This window comes from Pinus tabuliformis, chromosome 6 (assembly GCF_031772625.1).
Source record: "Pinus tabuliformis cultivar Carrire ecotype Pingquan chromosome 6, CPIR1, whole genome shotgun sequence".
In the NCBI taxonomy this organism is placed as follows: domain Eukaryota; kingdom Viridiplantae; phylum Streptophyta; class Pinopsida; order Pinales; family Pinaceae; genus Pinus; species Pinus tabuliformis.
Window position 1 is genome coordinate 1,202,312,745 of NC_142292.1, and position 20,637 is coordinate 1,202,333,381.

General features: G+C 41.5%; 1 protein-coding gene across 1 annotated transcript in view; it reads right to left on the minus strand.

The window, feature by feature from the left end:
* Nucleotides 1-20,637, minus strand: part of LOC149263041 (uncharacterized) — a 115,682-nt gene that overhangs the window by 19,430 nt on the left and 75,615 nt on the right. Inside the window, exons 2-4 of the mRNA XM_089425667.1 lie at nt 9,105-9,157; nt 8,831-8,895; nt 8,628-8,706 (exon numbers count right to left, since the gene is read on the minus strand). Coding sequence (XP_089281793.1) covers nt 8,628-8,706; nt 8,831-8,895; nt 9,105-9,157 — 197 coding nt within the window. The remainder of the gene's footprint in view (nt 1-8,627; nt 8,707-8,830; nt 8,896-9,104; nt 9,158-20,637) is intronic.

A 20,637-nucleotide genomic window follows, 5' to 3' on the forward strand; every position in this document is an offset into this window, starting at 1 on the left:
GAGATCAAGCCAGCCTCAAACAGGGAATTCGACCTCACCTCAAGCCTATATATACAAGCAGATTGAATTCATTTGGAGCATTCACTCTCTCTCACACAAGTTCAATATCCAGAAGAAAAAGCTGGAAAAGTAGGAAAGGAGGCTAAAAGGAGTGCGAAGTTGGGTTATCTATCTCTCTCTCGTGTGGATTCCTCTAGGAGATCGAAGTCTTTCTTGTCAAGTCGAAATTTCTGTTGCTGCCATTTGCTAGGTCAAAATGTTGTTGCTGCAAGGTCAAAGTGCTAGGTCGAAATTGTTGGATGAGGGGGCTGACTTGGTGGTTGGAGGAGGTCTGTGTCTAGGTTGAAGAATCTCAAGAAAACTATTGAAGGAAGAGATTTTGACTTGGTTTCCCCTAGATAGGGGTTTTCCCCTGGCAGAGTGCCTACATCTCGTGTCTTGTGTTTTTGTGATCTTCATACACACATAATTTGGTAATTGCTTGATGAAAGATAATATTACAAAGAAGTAAAATAAGCCAACATAATTCACAAGTAATTATCAAGAAAGAGAAATCTAACCCTAACTCTACTAGCATTGATTTCTCAACAGTAGGATGGAAGATCCTGAAGGAATCATGATTTGGAAGAGGTAGTTGTATGAATAAAAGTCAGGTATGGACTAGAAGATCACTTTCCAATGAAGAGAAGGATGACATGTGTTATGCTCTTAACCTGCAAAAAGATACCCAAATACAGAATATGCAAAGAAAGATACCCAGAACATAGATTAATGAGAGACACAGCAAATATTTTATTATTCAAAAAGCAATGTTCACTGGCCTCTTCGAGAGGGCAACCTCCAATAGAGCAGAGCTGGATTCAAAAATAAGACACGATGCTCCTCGCAGGGAGTCTCTATCCTTTATATATGACTCATACATGCAATACCAAGGATCAATACCATGGGTTTTATTAATACCATCTATCTAATACTACAGCCCATTTGCAACTAACTGTGATCCCGTCATTAATTGCGGGTTAACCACTTACAATTATTAATATGGGCTTTATTGACTCTTGACTATAACTCGATCCCATTACATAAATAAGGGGGTTAGGGTGGGACCCTAACATGCCCTCCCCCTTAAGACTAGCCTTGTCCTCAAGGCTGAAGCTGCGGAAACTGCTGAAGAATAGTGGCTGGTTCCCAAGTTGCATCTTCCGGAGAGGTGTCTTTCCACTTGACGAGGACTTCCCTAATCATGCGGCCCTGCAGGTGCCTGTCTCGTGTGTCTAAGACCTGTTCAGGTTGGAGCCAGATTGACCCTTCTTCGTCTAATTCAGGTAGACTGGTTTGAATTCTGCAATTGTTCCCAATCACTTTCTTGAGGCATGAGACATGGAAAACTGGATGGATTTTTGCCGTGGTGGCAAAGCCAACTTGTAAGCCACTTCTCCAATGCGCTGAAGTACTTGATATGGTCCATAGAATTTTGGAGATAGTTTCTGACAACCCTTGTCTTTGAGTGATGTTTGCTTATATGGTTGCAGCCTCAAAAAGACCTGATCCCCTTCTTGCAATTGGCGCTCTAAGCGACGCTGGTCTACCTGTTGCTTCATGCGGTTTTGAGCTTGATGGAGATTCTCTCTAAGATGGGCGAGCAAGGTTGCGCGGTGTTGTAGGAGTTGATCCACTGCTTGTACTTTTGAGCACCCCTTGATATAAGAAGTAGGGGAAGGAGGGAGTTGACCATATACTGCTTCATAGTGAGTTATTTTGGTGGTGGCATGATAGTTGGTGTTATACCACCATTTAGCCAGAGGTAACCACTGTACCCAAAGATGTTGCTTTTCTGAAGTGAAACACCTAAGGTAGGTTTCCAGACATTTGTTGACAGTTTCAGTTTGACTATCCGTTTGCGGATGATAGGAAGTACTGAGTTTTAGTTGAGTGCCTTGTATCCTGAAGAGTTCCTGCCAAAAATTACTGGTGAAGATCGGGTCGCGATTGGACACAATAGAAGTGGGCATGCCATGCAATTTGAAGATCTGATCCATGAAAGATTGAGCGACCAAAGTTGGAGTAAACGGGTGGGGTAGGGTGCAGAAATGAGCATACTTCGAAAGTCTGTCCACAACCACCATGATGACTGACTTGTTTCCTGACTTTGGAAGACTTGTAATGAAATCCATAGAAACCTCCGTCCAAATTGATGTCGGGATGGGCAACGGTTGTAATGTTCCTGGTGTGTTGACGGTCTCCCTTTGTGGCGTTGACAGACATCGCATTCTGCTACGAAAGTAAAGATGTCCTTTTTCATGCCTGTCCAAAAAAATGATCTTCTGGTGCGAGCATACGTCTTCTGAAAGCCTGAATGTCCTGCAATGGGGGATGAGTGCAATTCTGCCAAAATGCGACTTTTGAGGGTGGATGTGGGTGATATTACGACTCTGTCCTTGTAGCGAAGAATCTCTTCCTGCCACGAGTAGCCCTTGGTGGAATTTGGATCTACCTGCAATTGAGAAATGAGTTGGGAGAGTCCGGGATGTGAAACTCATTCCCTGCGAGCCTCTTCAATCCATTCTGGAATGGGGAGGGAAATTGCTAGCAGAGTACTTTCCTCCTCAAATTGGCGAGATAATGCATCTGCGACACTATTGTCTTTCCCTTTCTTGTAAATGATCTCATAATCATATCCCAGCATTTTTGCGAGCCATTTATTTTGTTGTGGGGAGGATAGGCGTTGCTCCAAAAAATATTTAAGACTGTGATGATCTGTGCGGATTTGGAAACGTCGCCCCAATAAGTAAGGTCGCCAGGTCTCTACTGCATGTAAGATGGCCATCATTTCCTTCTCGTAGGTAGATTGGCCCATATTCTTCCCACTTAGTTGTTGGCTTGTGAAGCCCAAAGGTCGCCCTTCCTGCATTAAGACTGCCCCAATACCTGTACCTGAAGCATCACATTCAATGACAAAAGATTTGGTGAAGTCAGGTAGTGCTAAGACTGGAGTGGAACACATGGCATTTTTGAGAGTTGTAAATGCCTGTTGTGCTTCCTCATTCCAGAAGAATGAATTTTTCTTCAGGAGTTGAGTGAGGGGCTTTGCTATGCGACCATAGTTGCGGACAAATTTACGATAATAGCCTGTGAGACCCAAAAATCCTCTCAAGCTCTTCAAGGTCTTAGGTTGAGGCCAATCCTGCATTGCCTGGATCTTTTTGGGGTCCACCTTGACACCTTCACGCCCCACAATGTGGCCCAAATACTCGACTTCTTCCATGCCAAACGAACACTTGGACATCTTGACAAATAATTTATGCTTGCGGAGCAGTTGCAAGAGTAGATCTACATGCTGAAGATGTGCGGCCCAAGTGCAACTATAGATGAGGATGTCATCAAAGAAGACAGGGACAAATTTCCTGAGATATGGTTTGAGAATGTGGTTCATAAGGCTCTAAAAAGTAGAGGGGGCATTACAAAGACCGAATGGCATGACCAGGAATTCATAATGGCCTTCATGAGTTCTGAAAGCAGTCTTTGGAATGTCGACTTCCTTCATGCGAATTTGGTGGTAGCCCGAGCGAAGATCCAGCTTAGTGAAGAATTGAGCCCCATTGAGTTCATCCAGCAAATCGTCAACCACTGGGATGGGAAATTTATCTTTGACTGTCAACTTATTGAGGGCCCTGAAGTCTGGACACATCCATCACTCCCCAGCAAATCGTCAACCACTGGGATGGGAAATTTATCTTTGACTGTCAACTTATTGAGGGCCCTGAAGTCTGGACACATCCGTCACTCCCAATCTTTCTTGAGCACCATGACCACCGGTGATGAATAAGGACTAATGTTGGGACGAATGACACCTGCTTCCAAAAGTTCCTTGATTATTTTTTCTATTTCATTCTTTTGGGTGAACAGATATCTGTATGGGCGCACATTTGGGGGTTGGGCCCCTGGAACCAAGGTGATGCTATGATCACGTTCCCCTCTCGAGGGTGGAAGCTCAAGAGGCTTGTCAAAGACCAGCAGATGGTTATTTAAAATCTGTTGCACCTTAGGATGAATCAGCAGAGACTTGGTTTCGACTGCCTGGATGGCATTAAATTGAGCTATAACTCCATGATGGCCCTTTTTTAGCAATTTTTCCATCCTATGCGAGCTGATGATAGAGGGAGCTCCCGCCTGGAGTCCACGGAGGGTATGTGTGGAGTTGTTCTGCTTAAAACTCATATATAACTCCTGGAAATCCATTGTGATTGGCCCAAGAGTGCGGAGCCATTCAATGCCAAGGACAATGTCGCATCCTCCCATGTGTATGACAAACATGTGGGTTTTCAACTGATAATCCCCTATTTGAAGTTTGACATTTTCACAGCGGCCTTCACATTTCATTGTGCCCCCATGTGCAATTTGGACTTGGAAGTTAGAAACTGCTCGTACAAAACAATGCACTGCTTCCGCGACTTTTTGATGGATGAAATTATGTGTACTTCCACTATCAATCAAGACTACTACTGGGCGATGTTTAATAAAACCTCTAATTTTGAGAGTTTGAGGTGAAGAAATCCCTGCCAAAGCATGCAGCGAAATAACTGGTTCGTCAGAGACATTGTCCTTTTGGTTGTCCTCTTCTAGCGCCTCATGTTCCTCAAGTGGTGGATCTTCCTCTGTTGAGCTGTAGTCAGTGGCATCAATTTGAAAAAATTTGGGCTCCTTGCATTTATGACCTGGGGAGTATTTTTCATCACAGTAGTAACATAATCCTTGCTTTCTTCTTTCGGCCATTTCCGCAGGTGACACCTTTTGGACCTTAAGTGTTTGAGTCGTGTTGTGAGCCTGTGGGGGACGACCTTTAGCGAAGAAATTTGGGCGACTGTACTGGGCTGCTAATGCACGTTCCACGTTACGAGCTACCTTGCAAGCCTCCGTCCATGTGGGAGGGTGGTGCAGTAGGACTTGGGCTTTGATGGCTTCTTTAAGACCGCTGATAAAACATTCCGTGTAGAACACATCTGAGAGACCCCAAGTGCGGAAGGCTAAGGCTTCAAAGGCTGTAATATATTCATCCACTGTGCCAGTCTGTCGAAGCTTAGTAAGAGGACCCAGAAAAGAAGATTCCTGGTCAAAGCGGTTTGTAAGAGCTTTTTTGAATTTGGTCCAAGCCCGAAAAGGTCCATTGCAACGTTGATGCCATTCCCACCATTGCCACCTTTCATTGGCCATAGCTTGAGCTCTAGTTTCTACCATGCACCGATCAAATGTTCTTGAGATTTGGGACCGCCCAAAAAAAAAATCTCGGTAAGAATTGAATGGTACCACCGTGCTCAGCTCGTCGTCCTGATTCTGATGGGCTAGATCACCAATAAGCACCCCGGGAGATCTCAATTTTTTTTTTTTTTCTGAAAACTCCTAACGGAGTTTTACTCCTTCCTTATGAATACTGCAGTCGCCAAATCCTCAAAATGTAAATGCTGCCAAAAGCCCTGCGAAAATTATGCCCAGGTATAGGAACCCCACACAACTACTCAGATCTGGTGGATCTGAGAGATCTGAATGGCGGATCGGATAGCTCTGGGTGGCGGAACAGACTGCTGCTGCGGATCTGATGGATCGAATAGATCGGAATGGCTGGTCTGCTAACCCGGAACTGCGGGACTGATGTCTGCTGCTGCTGTACCCCTTTGCACGAGCGGATCTGGCAGAGATGATGCGTGATCCCAAGATAGAAAAGGGAACTATGGTCTCGAGGAGTGTCAGGTGCTACAGATCGCAATATACATAAGGGTCTGGCAGTAGTACTCGGCCCAATGTTTCAGGGCTCTAACTAAGGAGGATCAACCGTACCCTTAGCCGTACAACCCGACTACCCTATCGTACGGGCGAGTAATCTCTCCGAGTGTTGTTCTCGGTGTACTGTAGCAGCAAGACGGCCGACAGTTTATCTATGGCGAGGTTGTAGAGGAGCTAAGGGGCTTCCGATATACCCAGAAGGTACTTGGAAGACAGTCCGTACGCGGTTCTATCTAATGCGCTACTACTCGAAGGGGTACCCACAGGGGTTACAAGGGAGTCCAACAAGCGTGACCACCTCTTGTATTTCCTGCGTGCATGCCTCCCCAAATCCGCAGGTTTATGCGCTCAACGACAGATCCCGTGGTTTAAAGACGTCGGAACACGTCTCTAGCCAAAAAAAAAATTTGCTAAGAAATGGAGATCCCACCGGCCCTGGAAAGTGCTCTGATACCACTTGTTATGCTCTTAACCTGCAAAAAGATACCCAAATACAGAATATGCAAAGAAAGATACCCAGAACATAGATTAATGAGAGACACAGCAAATATTTTATTATTCAGAAAGCAATGTTCACTGGCCTCTTCGAGGGGGCAACCTCCAATAGAGCAGAGCTCGATTCAAAAATAAGACAAGATGCTCCTCGCAGGGAGTCTCTATCCTTTATATATGACTCATACATGCAATACCAAAGATCAATACCATGGGTTTTATTAATACCATCTATCTAATACTACGGCCCATTTGCAACTAGCTGTGGTCCCGTCATTAATTGTGGGTTAACCACTTACAATTATTAATATGGGCTTTATTGACTCTTGACTATGACTCGACCCCATTACATAAATAAGGGGGTTAGGGTGGGACCCTAACAACATGACTGATATGATTTGTAAAGGAAAGTGATGGATGGTCGTTTCCCTACAAAAGATGAAAGTTCCTTAATGATGAAGATGAAATTCATGACATCGAAAGGAGGAGCTCCACAAGCAGCTGAAGGTACCATGATCTCCACCAAAGAGCAGAAAGTTGTTGGAAACAAGTCCCTAGTTAAGAGGGAGCTTGGACAAATCCCTGGATAGGAGAGAGCTTGGGTACATTCCTTCTATAGGAATGGGCATTTCTTCCCTAGTTAAGAGGGAGAGATGGACACATCATTCTTGTCTTTGTATTGTGAAGAAAGAATGGAGGATTGGGTAAGCATCTAGCATCTGATAAATTCGATTAAGTTCGGCCGATTTACTTTGCCTGAGTGATCATTCTATACTTTTTACAATCTCCAAGTTCCCTGTGTTGCCAGCTGTGTAATATATTGGAGAAATGGTTTTCATGGCCTGTATGCTTCTACATACTAGTGCATGGACAGTTCGCCTGTTACTCATTATGTCAGCATGGTCTGGTTGCAGCTTGCATGTTGGTCCAAAAATGACTGTGATGTGATTCGAGTTGAGGACCAAGATAACTTGCACCAAGAAATGTCTCTGATTAGCGCTGATAGCAATACTGTTAATTGTAACATAGTTATCAGTTAGAGGAATACGGTTTAGTTACTTTATTGGGCATGACAATTTCATAGTTTATATCGATATCATAGTTATAATTAATAAAATTAAATTAATGTTATATAAATTATATATATGAAAATTATATTTAAAAGTAATATATTTATTATTTTATATATATTAAAATTATAGATTATATAATTAATTAATTAATCATATACATATTTATATATAGCAACATGCACAAATTATAACCAGAAAAATAGTTTGTTAAATTTTTGCAGCTTTATAAAGAGCAATTGTTATCCTCTTAATCTATTGCTTCTCGTTAAAGATTCAAGGTTTATTTACATTTCTACCATGTGTTTAAACTTCTATTATTATTATTATTCAAATTCCTAGTATGTCGAAAATATTGCCGAACTTTATCACCAAAATTCTAAGTGTCGAACTTTATTTGAATTTCAAAGTCGTCCAACTCAAACATGAACACGAACATGGTGACTAAGTATACTACACAGGCAGAAATGGCCCATCGTGTTGTGGTCAAGCACCAAATTGGAGCAGTTGTTGTGACAATGACCCAAATTCAAACCCCGGTGGAACTGCTTCTCCCCTGCATGGGGTTTGCCAGATGTTGCTAATGATATTGGATGTTGCGTCAATTATTGATTGTGGCATTCAAGTGGAGTATTATTGGTGTAGCCTTCACACAGATCATTGTAATGACATTGTTGAGGTACTAGCAATCCCATTCTTCACTTAAGTGTGGGAGGGTGGGATGTGCTTATTTCTAGGTTTATTTTTCATAAGATGGCAGCTTTCCATTTTTTTTTAAATATTCACACACATATATATGTGTCATTTCCCCATATCTGAATCCTAAATTCAGAAAAAACAACAAATCTGTATTCCTTTCCATGCAATCTAGGTCCATATTATTTTAACATGTGTTCATCATGTAAACAAGGACCATGCTCTAATTATGTATACATAGAGGACTCCACCCAAATAGTAATCAGAAAATATACAATTTAACCTCTTGTTGCTCATCAAAAACTTCACTGTCTGCAATAACTGGCCATCTAAAAATTTTGGGCATACTACATTCAAATAGGGGATTTATATAGGCTTTTACTATTAAGCCAGATAGAAATGAGAGTGCATACTATTTCTAAACACATTCCTGGAATCAGCTTTAATTTCATGAGCAATGAAAACAGATCAGCATGATGTGGCATAGTTTATAACTATTACCTGTGCGTGATCAAAGCAAACGACTTGAATTACTATTTAAGTGGATTCTTATATACCAAGCCAAATTAAAAAGATGGACTCTTTACCTACCTAAGATTTTCAAGTGAAACTTTTTGTATATGGAACAAGTGTGGTCAACCTGAAAATCCATATCTTCAAACATTTTCAACTGCAAAGACAGCATGAGCAGATTATCTTTCATTTTCATCATGTTACCAAAAATAGCAAGCATCTGCAAAAGTTCTTGAGCCCCAAATTATAAAAAGCCTAAGAAAAGTGAAGTTTGAACTGACCTGTTCCAAGAAGCCATCATTCGGACAAACAAACTCATTTCGTTCTCTTAGAGATTCAAGTGCATCTGCAAGAAATAATCAGGAAACGCTATCAGAGTCCAGACCGACAAATGTACATACTACAAAGTTCAAACCACAGACACTTGTCTTTCTCAATTTGCAACAGGAAAAGATATGTTAATTTTGTTTGTAAATGACAATTAGTCAAAAGCAGGAAAGTTTACCAAATATGACTACCCAAATACTAAATAATATAGACCAAGGATATGCACACCTTCTTGGGACAGCCGTTCCGTTTTCATCAAATATGCCATTACCACAGAAGCACTGCAACAATAGACAAAGGATATCCTCTAAGCAGAAACAGAATACAAGCAAACCATGAGTATCCTTGGCTACTATAACAAATTTTTAAAGAGAAAAATTTTGCAGGTAAAAAATAAATTTGACAAGTCAAATTTCCCCCAAACATTAATCTGCAATCTTCTGTGCATAGTATAAATAATGCTTACATCAGTTTGACTCATTTGCTTCATCCTAACAGTAAGAAGATTACAAATTTACATTAAACAATTGAGTGATTGCATGCCAATTATCTGGAAATTGGCGATCAAGTTAAGCATGTATGCAATGACTGCTGCCATATTCATCCTGGCATTAGAATAGGGGATATATTGCTTCAGTTTGGTGTATAAATCCTGCATATAATACTTGGTACCAGTTAACTCACCATGCAAGTTAAAGCAGTTACATGTGGGTTTTAACAATTTATTACTTTCCAAACTCTTCTCCAGTACTGGATATTGTGACATAACAGACATTGATATTTGTAGCTCGGGCAGGTACTTCTGCACAGGCCTAAGTGTCTAGGTGTGCAGAAGTCGCCCAACATCTCCTTAGGACACTTGCTCAAGTTTAAACATAGGAAAAGCACATAATTATTATGTTGGATAATTGAGCTAAAGAAATTTAGGAAAAGTGAAGTGATTTACTTTAGAGATTATGTTTTAATCTCAACCGTTGATCTCAAGTGAGGCGAAACTTAATCTCGGCCGTCAATCACTTTGGAGATTACGGTTAGGGACAATGTCACATGGTTTTCGTTCAAGTTCAACAACAATAAAATTCAATTTGAATTCAGATTCCCTGATGAAGTTTGGATGAGGTTTGCCATTAGGTTCATCCTTACACATATTTTCACGATATAAATCATATTTTATAATTTGTTAGAATTATCATATATATAAAGATTAAATATAAAAAATCCCATAATAACTAAAACATATTTAATAATTTATTAAATATTATCATATGTAAAATGTACTTCATAATATACATAATGCATACGTTTTACTTATTAAATAATACTATCTATAAATTATATACATTCTAACATTAATAACCCCAACAAAGTATTATCCCATGGTCAATCCCAACAAAGTATTATCTAGAGCCAAAACATTCATGAAAAGCATTGTCTATAGAATATTTCAAAATCAGATCCTGATTATGGAATATATGGTATATGGAAGTCACTGCTAGTACCCATTCCTTTCGATCACTGGGTTCGTTCACCCGAAGAGCCATGCTAGTGAGATGTGTAGCTCGATCTAGGCGGTGAGTGTTAGAAAATTATATATTACATAGCAATGGAACACATAAAATATATTGCAGAAATTTAAACACATAAAACAAGAGAGACACAAATATATGTGGTTCACCCAATTTGGGCTATGTCCATGGAGAAACAGCCAGTCCTTCCTTTTATATTATCCAACGAACTGAAGAGATAGAACCTACAGCAGATCCGTTGTAATACCCTCTTCACTCTCACACAATCTCCTCTCTCTTTCTCACTCAGAATACAGATCTACATAGATACAATACAATTCCCTCATATATAGCGAGGGGTTGCCTTCTAGGGCAAAAAACCCTAAATTAAACATAACTTCTACCGTCAAATCTCTGCCTAATGAACAGCCCAGATTGACTACGAAGTTACAACATTTTACAAGGCAATTTTACATCTATTTTTGGCTTCGGGGGCAGGGGGGGCTCCTAAAGATCGTTGTCACCCCCCCTTACGAACTGGGGTCCAATGCGGTGATACCTCTGAATAAAGAAGATAATCAGGCTCCACACCCAACAGTGGGAACAAGTGAAGATTTGATTTTCAGCGTGCATTATCTTGATTCTTCTTGATTGGGAAATTTTTAGCATTCATTAATCATGTTGAAATTTGATTTGGCATAACATAGGACAAATTGTTAAGTGATTTAACATATATCTAGGGGTCCATTGGTGAATATAAGGGTAAAAATCCCTAAAAAATGGCCACAGTCCAAGAAATAGGTTATCGAAAACCCTCATTTCAGATTTGTAACATGCTTGAAACAAATTGAAACCCTAAATTTAGATCTGAAAAGGCCTTAAAGAGTATTGGATAGAGGACGAAAAATCCACACTAGCTTTGATGCCATGTTAAAAATCATGAGGTAGAGGATCTATGGTGAATTCCCTAACATCCCCCAATCCAAGATGATAAACAGGCTGAAATGAAACAACGATTTAACAATGAACACATAAGATTTCAAGAGAGTGTGCAACACATGTATAGGTACACCCTTAGAAAAAAGAATGAACAGACTCACTTGAATGAGATGGTGTTACAAATTATGGTGGTGGCATATTTATACCACTCCTACGAGGGTCAAGGCACTAGTCCCAAGGAGACTAGCACTAGCCCCAAGATGGAGACTAGGTTGCCGTTACCCTAAAATATAATAAAATACAATAAATTGTAATAATGTGCGTAACAAACCACAACTACCCACGTAGTGGGCTAGAACATGGCCACAAGTGAAGCTTAGCCTAAATATCTCAATATTGAAGTTGTTTCAAATCATAAAAGAATAGATTTTTTGGAAGTTTGGCCTTTTCTCTTCAACAATGCCTAGATGCTCCGCAATGTTGACGAAAAACTCAAGGAATGACTCTATTGTGTGGTTGAAAGATCATTCCCTTTTCATAGGTAGAAGGCAACTTCAAGTGTTGTGCAATGAACTCCAGGCTACTACAACACTGCCTATTTGAATCTTCCATTCTTCTTCTTCCACATCTTAAGCTTTTTCTCTTCATTATCAAAATGCGCAAAGAACTCAGTTTGCGAAGGGGCTCTTCATGAACTTATGGGACTATGGTGTGGTTTCCAACGCTACTTCCAATCCTCTTTCTTTTTCAGCTAACATCGGGGTTACCTGAGATGTGGCTTCCTTGCTACGAACTCCAATTACCAAGGTGGTGGGGTGGTTGCTAGAACATCCTTTCTCGTTGTGGGTTCTTCATTGACCTAGAATGAACTCATTACTAGACCATTGAACTTTCCTTTTTGTTGTGAGTTCCATCCTAATATTGTCTAGGATGCTACAAGGCCATCCAGTCTTCCATATATGTTCGTGTTGCTTGTTTGGAAAAGTATTAAGAATCATAGGACTCTCTCTCCAACAATCAATTCTCTCTAGCTACCAAAAAGCTTCTCCTTCAACAACAAATTGATTCTCCATTGGAATCGATTCCCCTTAGCAAGTTAATGTGAGCCAGGTTTATTTCCCTTTATTTGGGAATACATTCTTTTTAGCAAGTTAGCGTGAGCCAAGTCAACTTTATCTCAATTGGGAATACTCAATGTTTTTTTTCTCTAGCAAATCAATGGGAGATAAGTCGATTGCATTCTTCTTAGCTAGTTGATTTGAGTTTGGTCAATTTCGTTCTCCCTAACAACTCAGTGTACTAAATTTATTTTCATTCAACTGGGAATACGTCCTCCTTAGCAAATCGATGTGATCCAAGTTGACTTAGTTTCCCTTTAGCAAGTTGATTTACCTTGATAGGATTTCTCATAATGTTTGGCATTCGCTTATGTCTTTGTTGCTAGAAGGATGAGAGCAATACAATGGGCTAAGATGTAACGTCCTCTACCAATTGATTGACCAAGGGAGGATGAAGTGGCCTATCCATCCCCATAGGCTATAATCATTGATAAAGGGGGAAAACCCAATTATCCAATGTTTGGGGTAACATTGGGTAAATTTTGGGGTGGTAAGGGCAAGAAGCCCAGATTGGGGGTACATTTGCAACACCTCACATTAGAGAGAACCCCATGAGGAAACCTATAAAGGAGACTTGGAATCATTTTGTCATCCTCAAATTGGATTGAGTTACCTCTGTTTTTCTTGACCTGAGGCTCTGAGGGTTTTAAGACCCCTTCTTTCTTTGTCTAGTTTCGGTGGACGTGATCCCACCCTAGCTAGTCTCTAATAATTTAGGTGGTGAAATATTTCACCCTAGTCAACCATCTTTCTCATCAATTATCTAGTACATTATCTGGTTTTGACATTCAAAGGAATTTGTGGGTTTGCTTCTGTGATTTTCTATAGCATAGAACAACGAACTATGAAGATCAGTGAGTCAATTTTCAGTTAGGGCAATGTCTTTTCTCCAATCTTGTGCACAACGAATCAAGAGATATTTGTGTGGCAGAGCGAAGTTTGGACCACTTGGAAGCAACCAAGCATGGGTTTGAACAGACAATCTTGGAAAAGCAAAGACTCTGATTAGGGTTCCATTTGCCGGTCCCATTCCTTAGGCCCATAAGGATTTACATGGCCTTTGTATACAAATGGTCATTTGGCATTGTGACGCGAGACGAATCAGCAAGGCCTTTCCAATGGGTCATGTCTTAGTTGTAGTAGCATAAGAGTTTGCATAGCGGCGGCGGAAATGAACCACAAATTTCTATGACTAATAGTAGTCACAAGGAAATCAAACGAGGGTTTTCTATGATCGTAGTTGTGGAAGGGTAGGGAGACTGCAATTCGTGTAGAGCAATGAACGACACCCTGAGGCAATGGCAGACAAGTTAGGGTCAAGTCGTTTAATGCCACAGAGTCAAGGTGGTTTGGAACAGTGTGAGACCACAACAAAAGGTAACCGCAAGTTGGGGCACCACTGGAGCAATCAAAGTAACAGATCCAATTTGAGCAGCTTCCATAAACTACAAGTCAATCTTGTAAAGTAGGGTTTGAATTATTGTTGCAAGCATATTAAAACTACCCCTATTTGTATTGAAGGAATGACACTATTATGAATGTTGTACAACTAGGTTTCGGGTGTAATAGCCCCATCAATTTGAAACTACTGTGAATTATTGATGCATTGTGTAGTCTACTGTTGACAGCATTGTTGTGTATTTTATATCTGCCTCAAGATGAAAGAATGTTGTGAAGAATAGTGGAGTTTATCTTGTGAATTATTTTAACCCTAAGAGTAAAAATTACCCTAAGACATTACAGTGGTATCAGAGTTGTGCATCTTACCAGCTTGTGAGTGTATGAGCCTTGTATGCTTCCAAGAGATAAAAGTAACGTTACAGACAGAAAGAAAAGAATTAACCACAATACAACCATGGGGATTAGGGAAGAATGAGAAGGACTAGATATTAATAATCTTTTACATGTGCTAATTCATGGGCAAACAGAAATAGTTAATTTGTTAGAGCAAAGACAGCAGCAGATGGCCAAGGGACAACAGCAAATGACACAGCTCATGCAAGCCATAAACAACCTTGGTAGTAATATGACTAATGGTTTGAATGTTGGTAACAAGACTAGTACTAAAGGGAGCAGCAGCCATAATCCTAGCCCCATCTGTCAAATGGAGTTAGAGGAGGAAGGGTTCAACTAAATTTAGAAGTGCACTAAATTTGGCAAAGGGACCCACAAGTGGACCTAAGGCGCAATTTGTACTTGTCTCTTTATTTTGACTTAGGAAAATTTTAATTTTCCTATAGTCAAAAAGTGAAGCAATCTCGACCATCCGTTGAGATTTAATATCAGCCATTCGTGGAGATGGTGGACCCAAATCAACTTCAAAGGAGGAAAAAGGGCACAAACTTGTCTCATTATGCACTAGACAACTTGTGTGTTCAGCTCAACAGAGAGAAGGGTGTTCAGTTCAATGCCTAAGGTTTTCCGATTAACGCATTAGGGTATAAAGAGAGCTCAAACAGCCTCAGAGTGTTTTCCAGCTAGCATACACTTTAGCCAGGGCCGCATTCAGTTGCGTAGAAGGGTCGTACAGGCTTGTATGATTCCGTACAGTGCACACGCAAGCAGGACGAGTAGGAGAGAAGTGCATAGACCAATTACGTTGTGGGTTAGTAGAGTGAAGGGAAGTTTTCCCTCATACTTGTAATCAATTTCTGAAGATTTTTGCTCAACATAATAAGAACACAAAAGTTTGCAGGTTTTCCCTAGTTGGGGTTTCCTGGGTAAAATTTCTAGTGTTAAATTTTTGAATGTGCTTGTGCATTCAATTTTGTTTTTTTGCTACAAATAGTTCAGTTAATAAATTCAGTATATTTGATGAATGTATGTTGAAAGTTCAGTTGCAGTTCTTTTCACTCCAGAAAATTCATTGAATTAGTTGTTGGTTTTAAAAGTCTAACATGGTATCAGAGAGAGTCTCTGATTGAAAACCAAAAAAAGTGTTTATTTCCTCAGGAGCAGCTTAAAGACAGAAAAGGGCACAGTTTATCAGAGGGACCTACACTACAGTTTACCAGAACTAGCTCTAAGCAAGGGTTTTCTCCTAGCAAGCTCTGCGTTAGGGTTTCTAAGCAACATGAACAACAAAATGGCGTATTTGGGGTTGAGATTTGAGGAACGCCTTAAAGGGGCCTTAAATTTCTGTTCTTGGAAGGAGAGGATTGGTGTATTATTGGAGGAGAAAGGAGTTTGGGAGTTTGTGGACAGTCCACCAGCCCAACCACAAGACCCTCAGCAGTTGGCCCAGCACAATAAGGACACAAAGGCCAAAAGAATTATCCTTGAATGAGTAAAGGATCACATCATACCTCAACTGTTCGAAAAGAAGACAACACAGACTATGTGGATAGTTATTTTGGGTTGTACTAGGGTTCGAGTGAGGGCAGGAAGCTGGTACTCACACATAAATTTAGAAATATCAAAATGGCGAAGTCTGAGTCCATGGTCTCATATCTCACCAAATTCACCCAAGTGAGGGACGAGTTAGCTAGAGTTGGGGAGACAGCCTCGGACAGAGACTTTGTCAACTTTTCACTATTGGGTTTTCCCAAGTCATGGGAAAACTTCATTGTTGCAGTGAGTGGCAGAGAGAAGCTTCCAGATTGGGAGCAGTTATGGAGTGATTGCGTGTAAGAGGAGATCCAGAAGCAAGCCAAATCTAGGTCCCATGGAAGACTGTGAAAGAAGAAAACTTTGCCCTAGCTGGCAAAGGGGGCAAGGCCAAGGGCAAGAAAAATGCAGGAGGGGTTGAGTCCAGTTCAAGAGCTAAGAAGAAGACGGATCTCAGCAAAATAAAGTGCTTCTCTTGTCATCGGTTTGGGCACTATTCCACCAAGTGTCCAAACAAGAAGAAGGAGTCCAAGAAGGACCATGTGGCAACATCAATAGAGGTGGAGGAGTTCACTTCTCAGTTTGAGAGGGAGTTCTTGCTCATAACTTGCATGGCAAGCTCAATGGCCAGTAGCTTATGGTATATTAACAGTGGGGCATCCTATCATATGACTGAGAACAAGGGATATTTCAGCCAGTTGACAGAGAAGGACATGCAGTTTCACATAGAGATGGGAGATGATGGCATGTACCTAGCCAAGGGTGTCACTACTATCAAGTTTGAGAGGGAATCCAGGAATCCTCTCTAACTTAGAGATGTCATCTACATCCTATGGTTGAAGAAAAACCTTGTTTCAGTCTCAACCTTGGAGAACAAGGGTTATGAGGTTACCTTAAGCAAAGAAAAGGCCTTTATCAGGCCTTTCAACTCCCGAGTAGGTAAGTAGATTGGAGTTAGGGTGAAGAACCTCTACAGGCTACAGTTTGAGACAGTCGCAGCCTTAAGAAACAGGGGAGTTAGTGAGTAGATTCATGACCTAGGAGAGTTATGGCATAGGTGTATGGGTCACTTACACCATGGAGCGTTGAAGATCTTGAGAGAGATTGCCACAGGGCTACCATATTGTAGCGTAGATCAGCGTGATGTGTGCAAGGGTTGCACACTTGGCAACTATGCCAAGACATCCTTTCACAGCAGAGATAACAGGGCCAAGAGCATTTTGGAGTTGGTACATTCGAATGTTTGTGGACCATTTGCCTCTCCATCCCTTATGGGATACAAATACTATGTCACTTTCATTGATGACCACTCAAGAAAGACGTGGATCTTCTTCATGAAGAAGAAAGATGAGGTCTTCTAGAGGTTCGTGGAGTTCAAGGCCTTGGTGGAAACCGGATTGGTAGGAAGATCAAGGCGCTAAGTTCAGACAATGGTGGAGAGTACATCCCAAAGCACTGTTGGAGCGACTAGGCCATGTTGCATGACCAGGGGCTGCCTGTGTTTCTTTGGGCAAAGGCATGCAACACTACAGTCTTTCTGCATAATAGGGGCCCACATAAGGTGTTGGGCAGAGTCACACCAGAGGAGGCCTTCATACGTAAGAAGCCTAACATGTCTCACTTTCGTATCTTTGGCAGCCTTGTTTACTGCCATGCATCTTCTAATAACCAGAAGAAGTTGGAGCCCACAACAAAGAAGGGTATTTTCGTGGGCTACAACAAGACATCTAAGGAATACAGGGTGTATATTCCAACACTTAGGAAGACAATGATCAAGCGTGATGTGAGATTTGAGGAGGAAATAGCTCTTAGGAAGTCCTTAGAGCGTAAGGAGGGTGCAACACAAGAGGAGCTACAGGCTCCCAAGTAGGAGACTTGACCAACTCCTCAAATTCATCACAACTAGTTATTGGGCAGGTCGAGTAGCACGCAAATGAGGAGAAAGCACAATAACATGAGAAGAGAGAAGAGCTAGAGGGGCCCACTCAACCAATGACTCCTAATGCAGGGAGAGGACGAGCTAGGTGGGAAGATCAATTGATTAGGAAGGCTCAAGAGAGAGTTGGAGCCCCCAGCTCCACATTCAGACAAAGTAAACAACCACAAAAATATACGAGGTACATGGCACTTATTACTGAGGTGATAGACTCAAAGCCTTCTTGCTATAAGGAGGCAGCTTCTCAACAAGCATGGCAAGATGCCATGGTGGAGTATTCTTCTATCATGCAGAATGATGTCTAGGAGATTGTGCCAAGACTAGTTGGAAAATTAGCGGTTGGTTCACGTTCGGTGTATAAAATTAAGCATGCAGCTAATGGGAGTGTGAAGAAGTGCAAGACTAGATTTGTGGCCAAACGTTTCTCTTAGGTTGAAGGGATAGACTATGATGAAACGTTCGCAATAGTGGCCCGATATTAGTCCATTAGGACCATTTTGGCGATTGCAGCGCAGATGGGGTGGAAGGTCGACCAAATGGATGTGAAGACTGCCTTCCTTAACGGAGTTGTTGAGGAAGAGATATATGTTGAGCCACTGTTGCGGGGGAGCGCCCCCCCCCTTCGAACCCGCTCCCGAAGCGCGCTCCGGGCGGGAGCGGGTCGGGAGCGCGCTCCCCAAATCGCTCCCGGACGGGAGCGATTTTCGGGAGCGCGTTCTCGTAAAAAAATTTGCGCTCCCTGGTCTGTGAGGGAGCGCTTCAGGGAGCGATCGCTCCCGGAGCGCTTTTTAATGCCCGGGAGCGATCGGGGAGCGATCGCTCCCTGATCGCTCCCGGGCATTAAAAAACGCTCCGGGAGCGAATTTTAAAAATCCGGGAGCGGTTCGGCGGAAAAAAATTCCGCCGGACCCGAAAAAACAAAAAAATTTAACTAATTTTTTTTGGTTTATAAGCCCAATGGGCCAAAAAAAAATCATTTCAATGAGATTGAGCTTGAGCTTGAGAGCTGAGGAAGAGCAAAGGAGCAAGGAGCAAGAGCTGAGGAGCAAGGAGCCAGAGCTGAGGAGCGAGGAGCAAGTGCCAAGGAGCGAGGAGCAAGCTTGCAGAGGTAAGTAACTTAATCATTTAGTTAGTTTAGTTGGTTAGGTAGTTTGTTTGTTTAGTTTAATTTACCTGTTTGAGTTTAAAGATCATTAATTTAAATTAAATTAATAAATTAAATGAATTAATCCCAATAAACTAAATTAATTTGCAGATTCAAGACTCAAACCCTACAAACATCAAACACGATGGACCTGGGGATTTTTATTGGCATTTTCCTCTTCCTGGTCCCTTTTCTGGTTATTATGGTGGTGGAGAGTAGGAAACGGAGGGGGCCTGAAACTGAAGAGGTGGATGAAGAAGCCGGAGGAAGTCAAATAGGTGAAAACCCCAGTGAGGAGGATGTGGAGGAGGGTGAACATGAGGGTCAAAAAAGTAAACAAGACCAAACTCCATTGTGGAAATATGTTCAGAGGGCTGAAACAGGGAGAGGGGGTGGAACCACTAAATTTCATTGCCCCCATTGCAACACTGATTACACAGGCTCATACACCCGTTTGAGAAGACACCTTTGCGGGAAAAGGGCATGGGATGGAGAGAAACAAATAGGAATCAGAACTTGCGACGCGGTGTCAACAGCAGATAGAGCCAAATACATAAAGGAAGAGGAGGACGCCCAATACAAAGCAAAAAGATCAAGGGGTTTCTTTGAAAGCTCACAAAGAACTCCTTCAGCATCCTCCCAAGGCAGTGGATATGGACATGGAGGCTCAAGGTCATCATCTTTACGCCGTAGAACCATATCAGATTTCCTTGATGAGGGGTGTAGGAATGATGTGGATTCAAAAATTTACAGGTTCCTCTATGCAAATGGGATACCATTCAATGTTCTACGCTCACCTTATTGGCACGAAATGGTTTCTGCCATAAATGATGCCCCTAAAGGATACAAGAGCCCTGGGTATGACAAGGCAAGAACTGTTGGCCTTGATCATGAAAAAGCAAAAATATCACATTCTTTGAATAAAATGACAAGTTCTTGGACTGACAATGGGGTGTCCATTGTATCTGATGGATGGACAAATGTAAAAGGCAAGCCATTGATAAGTGTTCTTGCTGTGTCCCGAAGTAGTCCCATTTTTCTAGCTGCACATGATTACTCAGACAAGTTCAAGACCGCTATCAACATTGCAGAAGCATTGCTTGAAACAATTGAGCGTATTGGCCCATACAATGTCATCCAAGTCATCACTGATAATGCTCCTAATTGTAAGGCAGCGGGAGCAATTATTGAGGATAGATACCCGAACATATTTTGGTCTGGATGTTTGGTTCACACATTGAACCTTCTGTTGCATGATATTGTCAAAAACAAAAATGAACAATACCAATGGATTGGTGATTTGTACAAGAAAGGAAAAAAAATGATAAAATTTATTACAAATCATAGCAATACCCATGGCCTTTTCCGCAGTCACTCGAGATTGGAGTTGCTGAAGATTGCGAGGACTAGATTTGGTAGCTATTACCTCACCTTCAGGCGCCTTTTGAAGGTAAGAGAGGGTTTAGCTAGCATGGTATCAAGTCCAAATTGGCAGGTGTTAAAGGAAAGGGCTACAAATGTAGCTGACATTGCAGGTTTTGAAACGGTGGAGGAGGCCGCTCTTGATGGGCAGTTTTGGACAACTGTGAGACAGGTATTGGATTTCACCAAGCCAATTTATAACATGATTCGGTTCGCAGATACAGACAAACCAGTGATTGGCGAGGTGTATGAGCAAATGGATACCATGTTGGGGGAAATAAAAGACATTGTTAATAACAGAGATCCCGACTTGTACAATCTGATTCACGATTGTGTGTGTGAACGGTGGAAAAGGCTTAACCTTCCACTA